This window comes from Parus major, chromosome 7, assembly GCF_001522545.3.
Source record: "Parus major isolate Abel chromosome 7, Parus_major1.1, whole genome shotgun sequence".
Classification (NCBI taxonomy): Eukaryota; Metazoa; Chordata; class Aves; order Passeriformes; family Paridae; genus Parus; species Parus major.
The window spans coordinates 11,283,351-11,296,072 of NC_031776.1; the positions used below are offsets into that span (position 1 = coordinate 11,283,351).

Here is a 12,722-nt window from a genome sequence, read left to right on the forward strand (position 1 = left end):
CTTTGAAACTATAAGTGCTTTAAAACTTCCACTCTAGACCTTTTTTTAAGAAATTCTTTGGAAAGGACTAGCTCAGAAGGAAAGGACAGAAAGGGAATCCAGTCTAGCTCGACTTCAAAACTCAGGTTTTACTTTAAAATTCCCAAGAATTAACTTCTTTAGGAAGGGTACTAGTGTATCTGTAGCACATGTGTCTTCTCATTCTGCACAGAGCTCTCAATACTCATCTTTGAGGCAGTTTTCCCATCATTACTGTTCTATCAGCAAAGACATGACTTTGGACCAGCAGCTCTGTTGAGGCTCTTTAAGGCTTCACAAGAAGTCTGAGAAAGAGGTCAAATCAGTCTGTCACTGGTTCCACATCCACTCTATAAAGAGATGTATTTTAGGACAAGGTTACAGAACAGAAAGCAATCTTTGCCTTGAGCTTCATCCTACTGAAGCTGCATTTTGCAGAAAACCCTCCTCCACAGTCTCAAGAGAACCAAATGCAGTACTTCAGCTAGAAAGCTGATATAAATGAGCATATAAAACAGATTTGGAAGAGGAAAGTGAACAGCTAGAAGCAAAGATAGTCAGGGCAGCCACTAGAGTACTAGCATGAAACCCCAGGGATGTGGATTCAGTTCTCAGCTCCGCTTTCAGCTTCCAGAGTGACCCCAGTAAGCTGCACCTGTTCCTAGTTTGCAGAAGAGATAATAGGAACTTGCCTACAAAAAAAGAGCATCATACAAATTTTAATTTAAAAGATGATCTGGTAAGAGTCACAAGGCTGTTTCATTTCTGGTATTCTGAAGCAAATATATTTAGTATTTTAAAAAACAATTGGAGGTAAGTGCAGACAAGCTGTGTTATTCTACATCATCATAGCAATCCCTCTTTCTTTAAGAGCTGAATTACATAAAATACTTCAAGAAAACCCCATATTCTGACATTTTGTGAACAAAAATTTTAATCTTTAAAAAATTGCGTAGTGCAACTATGTATACAAAAGTATTACTAAATCAGGAAGAGGACAACCACAAGCATGAAAGAAAATGCACGTCTAGCTTTACAGCAAATGCCATAAAAAAGGTAATTAAAATCTGCTATTTTTTCCAAGTGTGCCAGCATGTGTCTTTAACAGAAGCTGGCATTTATATGGAACTCGATTTACCAAACAAGTCCTATTCATCTGCAAAAGAGGTGAAGCAGGGAGAGTACTGAAATCTTCTCTTCACACTACTCTGCCCATAATCTCCCACCTCAGCTTTTATATCCAGTAACAAGTTCTCAAACTGACCATTTATAACCTGCAGGTAGCTGGAACATGTAGACCCTGATAATGATGCCCAATGAACCGTCATGACATTTTCGTGTCATCCATCATAGATTATTTAATGGTACCATATCATATGAAATCCAGACATTAAAAGCCATCTTTATTTACTTCCGAGTTGCATTTTTGGTTTAAATTCTGTGCATGAAGTGAAGATTTATGTAACTGTGACTATTCACTTCAAGAAAAGAAACAGCTAGTAGTCTCTAAGACTCACCTGCAAAACAAGCAAATCAAGTATTTTCCTACGGCGAGTAGAAAAAAAAAATTTTATGAGGTATATTTACAGAGCACAATTTTTTTTCTGTCTTCAACTTATAGTCACTGGAAAAGCATACCCTAATTATAACTTCTAATGGTTTTGCTCATTTCCAAACATTTGAAAAGAAAATGCAAGTTGTTTATAAAATTGGTTTTCTTGTTTATTTTAAATGAAGCTGGTACAGACAATGTCCATTCAAAACCCACGTCCCAGGCCAAAAGGTACAAACAAGAGTGTCAAAGTAACACCAGTTGGCTGCTGTGAACATTCTTGCATGGATACCTGTACGTACTAATTGCTATATGAGGTTAAAATGCTTCTGGGCTCTTCCGGTAATATTTAAAAATCATTAGGGTTTTCAATTTCACGTCTTCAGCGAAGCCATCTCTGGAGCAAGGAACGGATGACAACGGTTCTAGCTTTTCCATTTCCATCTTGGCAATCTTCATTGGGCCATCAGCACAATTTAAGCAAAATAGCTCTGAGTTATGGATACACACAACTTCTCCACAGTTTAGTTCTCTGAAAAACTTCATCTCGCACTGAAAGTTATAGTCCAGGAGTGAGACAGTCACACATCAAAACTTCAGGGCAGATATGGAAGTCGTTAAGAACACTCGCCCACCTGGCAGATCTTACAGCCTTCGTGCCTGAAATGCACGAACCCAGTGAACATACAAATGCATGTGAGTACATGTATTCCTAAAGGGGAGGGCAGAAGGGAAGAGGGGAGCAAGGTTGCAGTTGGATCACAGAAGTTCAGCACAATGAAAACAGAAACAATAGTGTATAATGAGCACGAGAATTCAAAATACCAGACGCTTGAAAGTAAACTCCCAGAGATGGGGTGCCAGTTTCAGTGTTGAACACCACATTACAAAAGAACTATTATTTAAAAATAAAAAAGGATTAAGGGGGAAGAAAATCAGAAGGATCTAAACTGTTGAGTGACCCCCCGTCTGTTCCTGATAAACTTCAATCACATCTTCCTCCTCCATCCCCAGCTGTGAGAACAGAGAAAAAAAACAGCAAATAATTGTTATAAATCTGGTGAGAGAAGAAATCAGAGCAGGTCCTAGACAAATTAGACAATGCTTTGTTGCTCTCTCCCATCATAATTCATCAAAGGGGTGAAGAAAGTTTCAGTCATTATCTCACTAAACAACATTCACAATTTTTAGACCTTTTTCTTCAGACTTAGGTATTTGAGTCAAAGCAAAAGCCTTACAGCAAAGACCCGCTTGTGGAGCAGTACACATCAGCCTGGAACAAGGACATCAACATCCTGTGATATAGTGATATTCACTAGTCAATGCACTAGCTGTAGAGCCTTGTGAATTATATATACTGTAGTGCACTACTAGCTCACAATACAGCTTAACACCTATACCTTGCAACTCAAAGCCTGTTTACAACTATTCTCTCACAGAGAGCAACTTGTTCAATTTCACAGTGAACAAGTTTGTTTGGTATTTTCAGAAGGTCATTATTATGAGTTTCTTCCTGCTTTTTCATAACAATTGGTGGAAGTCACTGGTCAGAAGTAACTGTTTTCTGTTTACTTACACTTAGATCTACTAAATGTGAACTAAATACTTATTTATTCCAAAGACATACTGAAGTTCAAGGTTAACAACAGGAAGATTCCCTTGATGTTTTCCCCCCTCTCTAGTAAGCAGTGACTACACTCTCCTTTCTGAGGCATTACACATGGAGGTCCAAACAGGCTCTTTCCAAACTGCCCATCTGCTTTACTAAAAAATCCTAGTTAAGGAACTATAGTCAAACTATATTTCTAGAAAGAAACTCACCTCCTTGGGGGTATGATTATCAGTAATTCTCTGACCCTCGAAGAGAAACCTGAGTGAATTCATTGGAACACCCTAAAAAAAGAAACAGATGTATAAGAAAAAAACCGCTACTTACTGAATCTTGTACGGGTCTAGAAGAAAAAACATTTTAAATAAAAACAACACATGAAAGTCATAAAAGAGCATTAGTTCCTGTTACACAGGGAGCTCAGATATTCTATTGCACTCATGTAGACTACAAAGAAGTGACTCAAAAAGATAGTGCCAAAATGAATTTTTATTCCAGAGTCTCACTGGAGTTCTAGCTCAACGACTTGGAAGTTTCTTTAGCTTTTTTAAATTGTTTTTATTTATGAATTAAATACTGACTATACCCTTTCTCCCAAGATATCATTACACATGTACTTTTCTGGACTGCATATCAGCCTTATTTAGAGATCCTAAGACAACAGGAGGAACATAATGTTTACTTCATGAACTCCTACTCTTGCTTCCCCAATCTTCTATGGCTACAGGTATGAATTGCAAGCTTTACCACTACAAATTCTACAAGTGCTCAGCACTGGGAACAAGAAAGAGCAGAGCCGAGGGGGAGAAAAATGAACAGCACTCAAACAAGGAGAAACAAACATCCCAAAGGTAAACAGAGTTAAGTTAAAGTATGTCTGTTGCACAATGCGCCCATCTTCTGGCAGAATGTCATACTTCACATCACTAGATAAGGCAAACACCTCATCTTTTCCTTCTCTTTCAAGTTATGAGCAAAACAAACTCATGTGAAATATGACACAATTTTATCACTTAGCTCTCAAATACTGCATGCAAATAACTAGGCAGAAAATTTTTTCAGGTAAGGACAGATCTTCACACTCTTTCAACAATCCCATGGCCAATGTGGAAGAACTGTTCATAGTCCCTTTACCAGAGAAAGGCTACTTGACACCAAAAGCTGTTTTGACTACTGCAAAGGAAATCATAGACCCTCCAGAATTCAGCTTGGGAGATACAGGTGTGTTCATTCAAACAATTATCTCTTTAAGAAAGAATTCCACACATGGATGTTCATTAGTTAGTAAGACTACTCCATGAATTATTTCCAAGATTTTTTTTTTTAAATTGCAGGGTTTTAAAATTAATCATATTTTTAACCATTTGTATTTGGCTACAAATGTATCTGGTGTTTGATCTCTTCTTTCCTCCTACTCCAGAAAGACAGCAAAAAAGAACACATTTTGCAAAAGAACACTTCAATGACAAGTTCAACTTGTCTCATAGTATTAGGAAAAAGCCCCCGAAGTATTATTACTTATGATTGTATCTCCTGAAGTGAACTCCAACACATTTATCCAAGAAAAGGCCACATAAGGCACCTATCCCCAAAGCTGAGGGCAAACTAGGCCAGGGCTTCCGGAAATAGCAGCTGTGAATCCACAATATCTGCCACAGAATCTGGAAGTGAAGATAACTTTTTGTTCTGTAACAATTATTATTTACCTACATCCACAAATAATATTGCAGACTTCTTAGGGTATAACTTCACAGTTGTCTTACACAGGAATGCTTTTACTTGTCAAAAGAAATTAGGAGATCCATTATATTTGTACCATCAGATATCTCAAAAGTCTATTTGCAAGTACAGTGAGAAAAGTGGTTTGGGGTTTTATTTTCTTTTTGAAAAATGTCATTGTTTCACAAACCTGTCTTTGACAGTATGATTCTTTGAGTTTCTTGAGGTGTGTTGTCATTTTCACCTTGAAGTGAATTTCACTGCTGTCCTAAGGACAGAAAAGAAAAAATTTTACTCTCCTTGTAGTAACTGCTAACTTTTTTATTTTTAAACATTCCGTTAAGAAAAAACTTATATAAAACTCACAAGAAATATGGCATGTCATATCATGAAATATGGCATATCACCATGCATACCTTGGTGCATTGTATCATGAACCTCCAGGATGATTTATCAGTCACTAAATTCACTATGTACTTCCACAGGAAGTTCTTCTTAAAAAAAACAGATGGCATAGTATAGCCTTAGGCTCAGCATGGAGGTTTTGGATTTAAAATTACTAAAAGCCATACATAGTTCAGTCTGTGCTACCATCTTTATCCAGATGATATACTTATGAAATACAAACATACATATGCAGGGGATTTCTGCTCTAAGATTCCTAAAGAGACAAGTTAAAGCTTGCACCTCAAAATACATATGAAACCTCGTTCAATTAGTGTAATTATCTAGAAGTTAGGTGCAGGCAGACTTGGCAACACAAGACTAACCTAAGGAGAAATCTCAGGTCTTATTATTCTGTAGTCCTTCCCACCAGCCATAAAATACAAGTAGCTGCAACTGTCAAAATGGCTACAGATAAAACAGATTGCAAGAGGTTCTGTGCAAAAGACATGTGGGCCACTTTCAGCTTTTCAATGTGTTCTTGCAATTGCTGATTAGGCTATCAAAAGGTAAGGTAGTTTCTGTCAGTCCTACTTGAAAGTCATCTGTCTCCACCCAACTGCAGGAAACAATACAACTCAAACAATCTTAGTTAAGTCATCTGAGCTAGGGGCTCTTTGCACAGAAGATTCCAACATTCTCGACATTCACATTCCAACACAGACAGAATACAGACTTCTAATCCACCATTCATCTCGTTGCTACATCTACCAACAGGGCAGCCAACAATCCTTTTCCTATTCCTGAAAAAGAAAACTGATCTCATGCCTAGGGTACTACACAAACTTTGAGGACCTGAATTTATCAAGTTTGCCACTTATTCATACCCTTGGATAAATTAATCCCTCAATGAATCAAAAAAAGCACACCAGAGTATACAAATACACATTTCTGGCAACTGAAAGTACTTTATGGTAGGGGAAGATCACATTGAAGAACTGAAAGTATCAACTTGCATTTAGTCATTTCTACCATACAAGAAGTCACACCTCCATCAAATGTCAACAAGCAACTATGTAAAAAACTCACCTGCCCAATGACTTTGAGTTTAATGTACTCCCCTTCTTTCTTATCTCCTAAGTCCTCAGCTGAAGGTTTTGCTTCCTGCAAGGAAAACAAAAAAAGCCTGATCAATTCAACACTTCATTACTTTCACTGGGCAGTATGGCAGCTGTCATCCTCTTTATTGGATGAAATTAGACTGCTCAAGATGTCTTCTCTCCTTTCTGTGTGTGTTCACAAAAATAACAGCAACATAGTATGAAAGGTTATCTGTCTACCTGTGAGAAGTTTAATTAATGAGAGGAAAGAAACAGCATAAAGAACATAAGAGATGAGAGAAGAATCATTTTGAGAGAGATGACATACAAAAATAAGAAGTGTGATTTTATACCTCTAATTCCTAGACAAAAAACAAACTGCAATAACCCCACAAGAAGCGTACTAAGAGGCTCAGATATTTGACAGAAAAAAAGGAACATTGTGAGGAGAGTAAACAGAAAGCACTTGTGACACCCTATCAACTTAAAGAGAGTGAACCATGCAAACATTTTTCAACCCATTGCATCAAAGGTAGTCCTTATTTTCAAAAGGCTGGTCAGCTACCTTCTTTTCTATGACAACAAAAGAGCTTCCTTCTACCACATTTGTTTGAAGACCACAATACTTCAAAGTTCTGAAAGGTGCAGTTCCAAGCACTATAGTGTTTTGATATCTTTCCAGGATAAGAATAAACTGTACAGACAAGTTTGATTCAACAACTTGAGCACTAAAGCTCATCAAAAGGGTTTAAGTGTTACACACTCTAAGACATTAATTAAGGACATCAGAGTTTTCATGTTACTGGTTGATAGATGAAACAAGTGAGAAATCAGGTACTATTAACCCCATTCCTTGCCTGTCACTACATATCCTGCATCAGGCTTTTAGCTATGTTCCACTGCAGGACAAAGGGGTTTTACAGACATCAGGTCTAGATAGTGCTCAGTGAAGAATTGTTTCATTCAGTAGTCATAACCACAGGTACCCTGCTGATCATGTTTGAAATCTTCCTTTTATATTTTACTGCTTAACATTGTAGACAAAATAAACAAAATATGTAAAGGTGCCTACCACAGGCTGCCATCCCAAAAGGGACTTTTTGCTAAATGTACAGAAATATCCTTTGTATTGTTGGACTTGAAATTTAGACTCAAGTGCCAAAAACACAGCAAATACTAACCTTCTCTATAAAGTCCCTCCACATAGGTCCCTATCTTCAGATTAAAACCTTTTTAAGCTTTTTGCCCCCTTCTCCTTAAAGAAGTTAAACACACACAACTTTGAACATTAAAAGATCATAAGAAAGGGCATAGGCCAAGTCAGCAAACATCCTTCCCATCTGTACAAATCTCAATCTGGAATAAAGAAAGAGAGGAAGTGTTCTTTCTATCAGTTTGAGTCACTGCCTCAACCCAGATCAATTCAGTTTCTACAATGGAAAGAAGTATGAACTAGAGACTCCACCTGGTTTGAATACCTTTTATTTTTTGAATACTCATCCAGGCACAACCTAAACTGCAGGGTCTGATTCATCACCCTTCAAGCTCAAATCCAAAAAACTCAGCCCAAGCTTTCAAGAAGCCTGACACACACAGGACTTCAAGCAAGTCACTTTATAAGCATGGAAGGAGTTCTTCATGGGTAACACAGATCCCCTGTGTTCCCCACCTAAGTTTTCTGTAACTTATTTGGACTCTAAGCTTCTGGGACTACTTGCAAGAATATAAACACAGTGGTATTCACTCCTGACCAGAAAGAAAGAAAAATAAGAACCTGCAACTTGTTCTGATAACTTACACAAACAGCAGTTTTAATGTCTTTATGCAGGATTACTAACCTCTAGGAATCAGAGCAAGATTCAGATCTCTACTGATCTGAAGTCTGTAACTTCAAAACTAGCTTCTGTTTCACTATTACTGAAATAATTTGTAAGAACACTCTGTCCCTTTGCATGACATTTAAGGTCAGTCACTGTCTAAATTTACTTTACAAATTGCATGGCAGCATATTATCCCAGCAGTAGAGGTATTTGTAGTAGTTACATAGTTCTGTACATTGTAACACATCTAACAGATCTAACCTATTCAGGCTTCCAAACCAAATCATCCTGTACAAGGTATTACTAACGATCATTGCTACTATGACAGTGCCTCTGGCCAATATGACTGATAAAATTATGATTCATATTTGATTCCTATCCTCAAGGAAAGGGGACTAGTATTAAAAACAAATAGGGAAAGCAGCAAACAGTAGCATAAGCAGAGGAGATTGGAGTCTTCAAACCATAAAAATGCTCGTTTAAAGTTCCACAACCTCTCACCCACAAAATAAGAGGAAAGAAAACTGTAGCTTTAGGAAAAGAGAAATAATATTAAATCAAATAACAGAAGTGCCAATAATCAAAGCTCAGAAATGGAGCAAAATATTTTACATCAGGATACAAGACCCAGCAAGTCTGAAAATGCTCTCTGCAGTTTGTCAGTGAGCTATACTGCCATTCAATGCCAAATGGTTAAGGTAACACAAGACGACTTCAGAATAAAAAAAGGAAGGAGATTGCAAAGTTGTTAAAACTACTAGCATTCATTAACAAAATCCTGTATCAGCAATCAGCAAGCAAGCCTCCAGACTTCTTGCACTGTGAGAAGTGTGAAAGGTGCTTTAGGATGCCCTATGAAATAGGACATGAACACCATGCAAAGAGAACAGAAATATCACAACACTCCCATTTCTAACTTTTCATTAGAGGATTTAAAGGCTTCATTTCAGTTTTCCTGAAGAGCACAAAATAAGGGTCTTAGCACTGTCTCACACTTATATAATGACCCTAAAAAGCACACAAAGTTTCTTGGATGAAACACACTGGTATTGCTATTGCAACTAACAAAAATAAAACACACAAAACAAACACTGTGAGGCAACATACTGCAAGTTTCCTCCTCCAATTTTCAGAAGGGCTCAAACTTCAATGTCTAACTTAGAAAACTAAACCCCATACTCAGCATTTTAAAGAAAAATCAACAAAACCAAAATTACTAGAGGAATAGAAGTATAACATAGTTCCTAACAAAGCATATAAACTCATTCATTTTTTACAGGAGTGGAAAACAAAAATACAAACTACAGCATTCTTTATTAGCAGTACATGAACAGATAACATTAGAGTGAAATAAAGCAAGAACAGCCTAAGACACTTAAAGGAGGGGAAATCAACTTGTGTTTTGTTTAGTTTTTGCTTAGATCCCACTAAGCAACCATGTGGGGTTTTTTTAAGTCTGCCTTTCTTTCAAGCATTTTTATTTATCATAAAAGTCAATTTCCCACTAAAAATAAAGTAACCCCTTATTTTACTGGTGATAAATGACCCCCCTCTTAACTTAATTCCAGGGACAAAAAGAACAATACTCTAAGCAACTCACAACTTTAGATAATCCAGTTATTCTTGTAGAATTGATAAACAGAGGAACAAAATTTACAGTGCTGCATAACCTTACATTATCCTTCCACTTAAACATTTGTTTAGTTCTTGTTGCACAGCCCCCCAGAAATGAATGACACAAAGCCTAACAGTATTTTGCTTATCTATTAAAAATAAACAGCAGGATCCTTACTCACAGACTTTTAAGATACACAGGTTATCACATACATGGAATTTTACATACTTCGAAGCAGTCCCAAAGACAAAATACACATGTGTTTTAGCAGAACTTGCCTGGAGAAGGATTTACCTCACTACTGAAAGCTGCTATTTGTTAAAACACGCCATGCTTCACGTATGCAGACAGCTACAGAGCAGGTCACGTGAACATCTGTCTATAAAATCTAGTTCAGAAATTGTTGGTGGGTTTTTTTTTTTCTTTTCTTTTTTTTTTTTTTAATGCAATCACTTTCACATATTTTACTACAGGGGCAGTGTGTCCTCCCAGGAGGCAGCAATCACTCTGCTCCCAGCTGCCCCTCTCCCAGGCACTGAGAGGCAGCAGCACCATCGTCAGCTGCATTGTGCTGGAAAGTCGGGGGCGGGGAGGAAGACCACCAGCACACAGCGCTGGCTTCTTTTCACCGCTCATTCTGCACCAAGGCTACTCCCCGAAGCAGGCACGGTATGCACTAAGCTGAGCCTTGTCCCTGGGGACTTTTAATTTCCTGGCTGGCACCAGTACTATTCTTCACAGCACTACAAGAAACATTTCTAGGTACTGACACTATCATGATGGTTGGACTTCGGGAAAAAACAAAGTTAGAAAACAGTGCCCTATGACGACAATATAGAAAATAAAGCAAAACAGCACACAAATTAAAACCGGAACGCTGTGTTAACTTTCCACCAGCAGGTCACATAGCCTAAAGCAATAGTTGTAAGCAAAGCACTGTTCGCATGCCAGGCCGAGCAACCCAGGAACTTGCGGTACAAGCACCTATTTAAGTCCCCCTCTCAGAAGACAGAAATGACAGGGATATAACGAGAATATTACTCGGCGCGAAGGCAGGACGGAGCCTTGATAAAGGACGGCGTGTTTAATACAGGCAAACAACGTTCAGCTGAGAAAAGAAGGGGAGAAAACCAGGCTTTCGCATTCCTAGGGCGAACAGAGGACCTGGCAAGCCTAGCCTAACCCGCACAAAGCCCGCTCCGGGGGAAAAGCATCCCACCACACACCCGGGAAATCGAAAAGGAAAGGAAACAACTGTTGTGCAACATGGCTCACCCCTCGCTGCACTCCCGGGTTTCCAGGGCCGGGACTGCCCCGGCGGCGATCCCGCTCCGTCCGGACACCGCCCCGGCCCCCGAGTATCCCTGCCTGGAGCTCGCCCGCCCTCCTCGCCAAACACCCCGAAGGAAGGGGGGAAAAGGATTAAAATGCGGGGGGAGAGGGCCCGTATCTGGCCGAGGTCGGGGATCGGCATCCACACACATCCACTCACACCGCCCTAGTGGAACAATCCCCCCGGCGCCCTCCGGGCGGCCGCGACTCCGCTCGCCCCGGGCCGGGGCTGCCCCGCGGCCGCGGAGAGTGCGGGCGGGGGGGCGCAGGCGGCTCCTCCCGCGCCCCCGGGGCCGCCGCTCTCGCCGTGCCGTCCCCCCGCGGCCGGGACGGCTGCCCGTACCTGGTCAGACATGGCTCGGCCCCGTGTCGTGCGGCAGGCTCGGCTGGGCCGCTGCAGGCGCTCCGCTCCTTTCTCTGCCCGCAGCGCAAACACAGGGCCGCGGCACGGGCGGGATTTCCTGTGCGCCTGAGCTCACTTCCCACCCGGGCTCCGCCCGCGGCCGCTCCCGAACCTCGCACTCGGAGCTGCCGCGGCACCGGCTGCCAACAGGGCCGCGGAGGAATCGCCGTTAAAAGAAGCGGCGAACGTTGAGGGCACCGTGGCGACCGGAGCAGCTGGGGAGAGCCCGGCGGAGGCCACAGAGGTGATTAAGGGCCCGGAGCATCTCTCGTCATGAGGAGAGACTGCGGGAGCTGGGCCTGTTCAGTCTGCAGGAGATTGCGAGGGGATCTCATGAGTGCATGTAAATACCTCAAAGGCGATGCCAAGAGGATGGTGCCAGACACTTCTCAGTGGTGCTCGGTGACAGGAGGACCGATGGCCATAAACTAAAACATAGTAAGTTCCAGCTCAGCTTGAGAAAGAACTGCTTTACGTTCAGGGTGTCCAAGCACTGGAACAGGCTGCCCAGAAAGTCACGGAGTCTCCCTCTCTAGAGACAATCAAACTCCACCTGTTCCTGTGGCACCTGCTCCAGCTGACCCTGATGTGGCAGGGGTCAGACTCGATGGTCTCCAGAGATCCCTTCCAGCCCTGACAATTCTGTGAAGTCATATAACCCTTCCCACAACAGCAGATCTTGGAGCAAAAGTCACTTTCCTTAGGCCTACCTCAAATACCTCGCCAAGGTTTCTTTACTAAGATAATATGTCACAACAAAACTCACTTTTCTTTTTAGGCACACTTCCCATTTTTTTTAAAGTCATTGCAACCATGCAAGCAATGGGATCAGTGTGAATTAAGCAAATTTGAGCCCAGGCAGTTGCATTTGAACAAATTTGCAAAGATGTATCATTTAAACGGAACAGGTGCCCTGTTTTACATTGGCACAGCATGGCTATTCAGAGGCCTGCACAAGAAGCAACACCTACCTAAAAGGTTACATTTAGGCTGGAAGCTGTTTGGACTGTAGCATGGAGTCCTAACATCCCCTCTGCAACTACTCAGGCAAGTCCTGCATGGCATTGCTGCTGGCATAGGCATATGCTTAGCTCTAAGTGGCCAGCAAGTAGAAAAAAAACCCACACATGAGAACCATAAAATAACATGAACGTAAAAATCAATGAATCA

At 40.7% G+C, this 12,722-nt stretch overlaps 1 protein-coding gene across 1 annotated transcript; it reads right to left on the bottom strand.

Annotated features, from left to right (window-relative positions):
* Positions 1 to 1,715: 1,715 nt before the first annotated feature.
* On the bottom strand, positions 1,716 to 11,624 carry SUMO1 (small ubiquitin like modifier 1). Its single transcript, XM_015634386.3, has 5 exons — positions 11,493 to 11,624; positions 6,372 to 6,446; positions 5,089 to 5,166; positions 3,392 to 3,463; positions 1,716 to 2,584 (listed from the first exon to the last, which is right to left on the bottom strand). The coding sequence occupies exons 1-5, from the start codon at positions 11,502 to 11,504 to the stop codon at positions 2,516 to 2,518; spliced, it is 306 nt and encodes a 101-aa protein (XP_015489872.1). The 5' UTR covers positions 11,505 to 11,624; the 3' UTR covers positions 1,716 to 2,515.
* Positions 11,625 to 12,722: the final 1,098 nt, after the last annotated feature.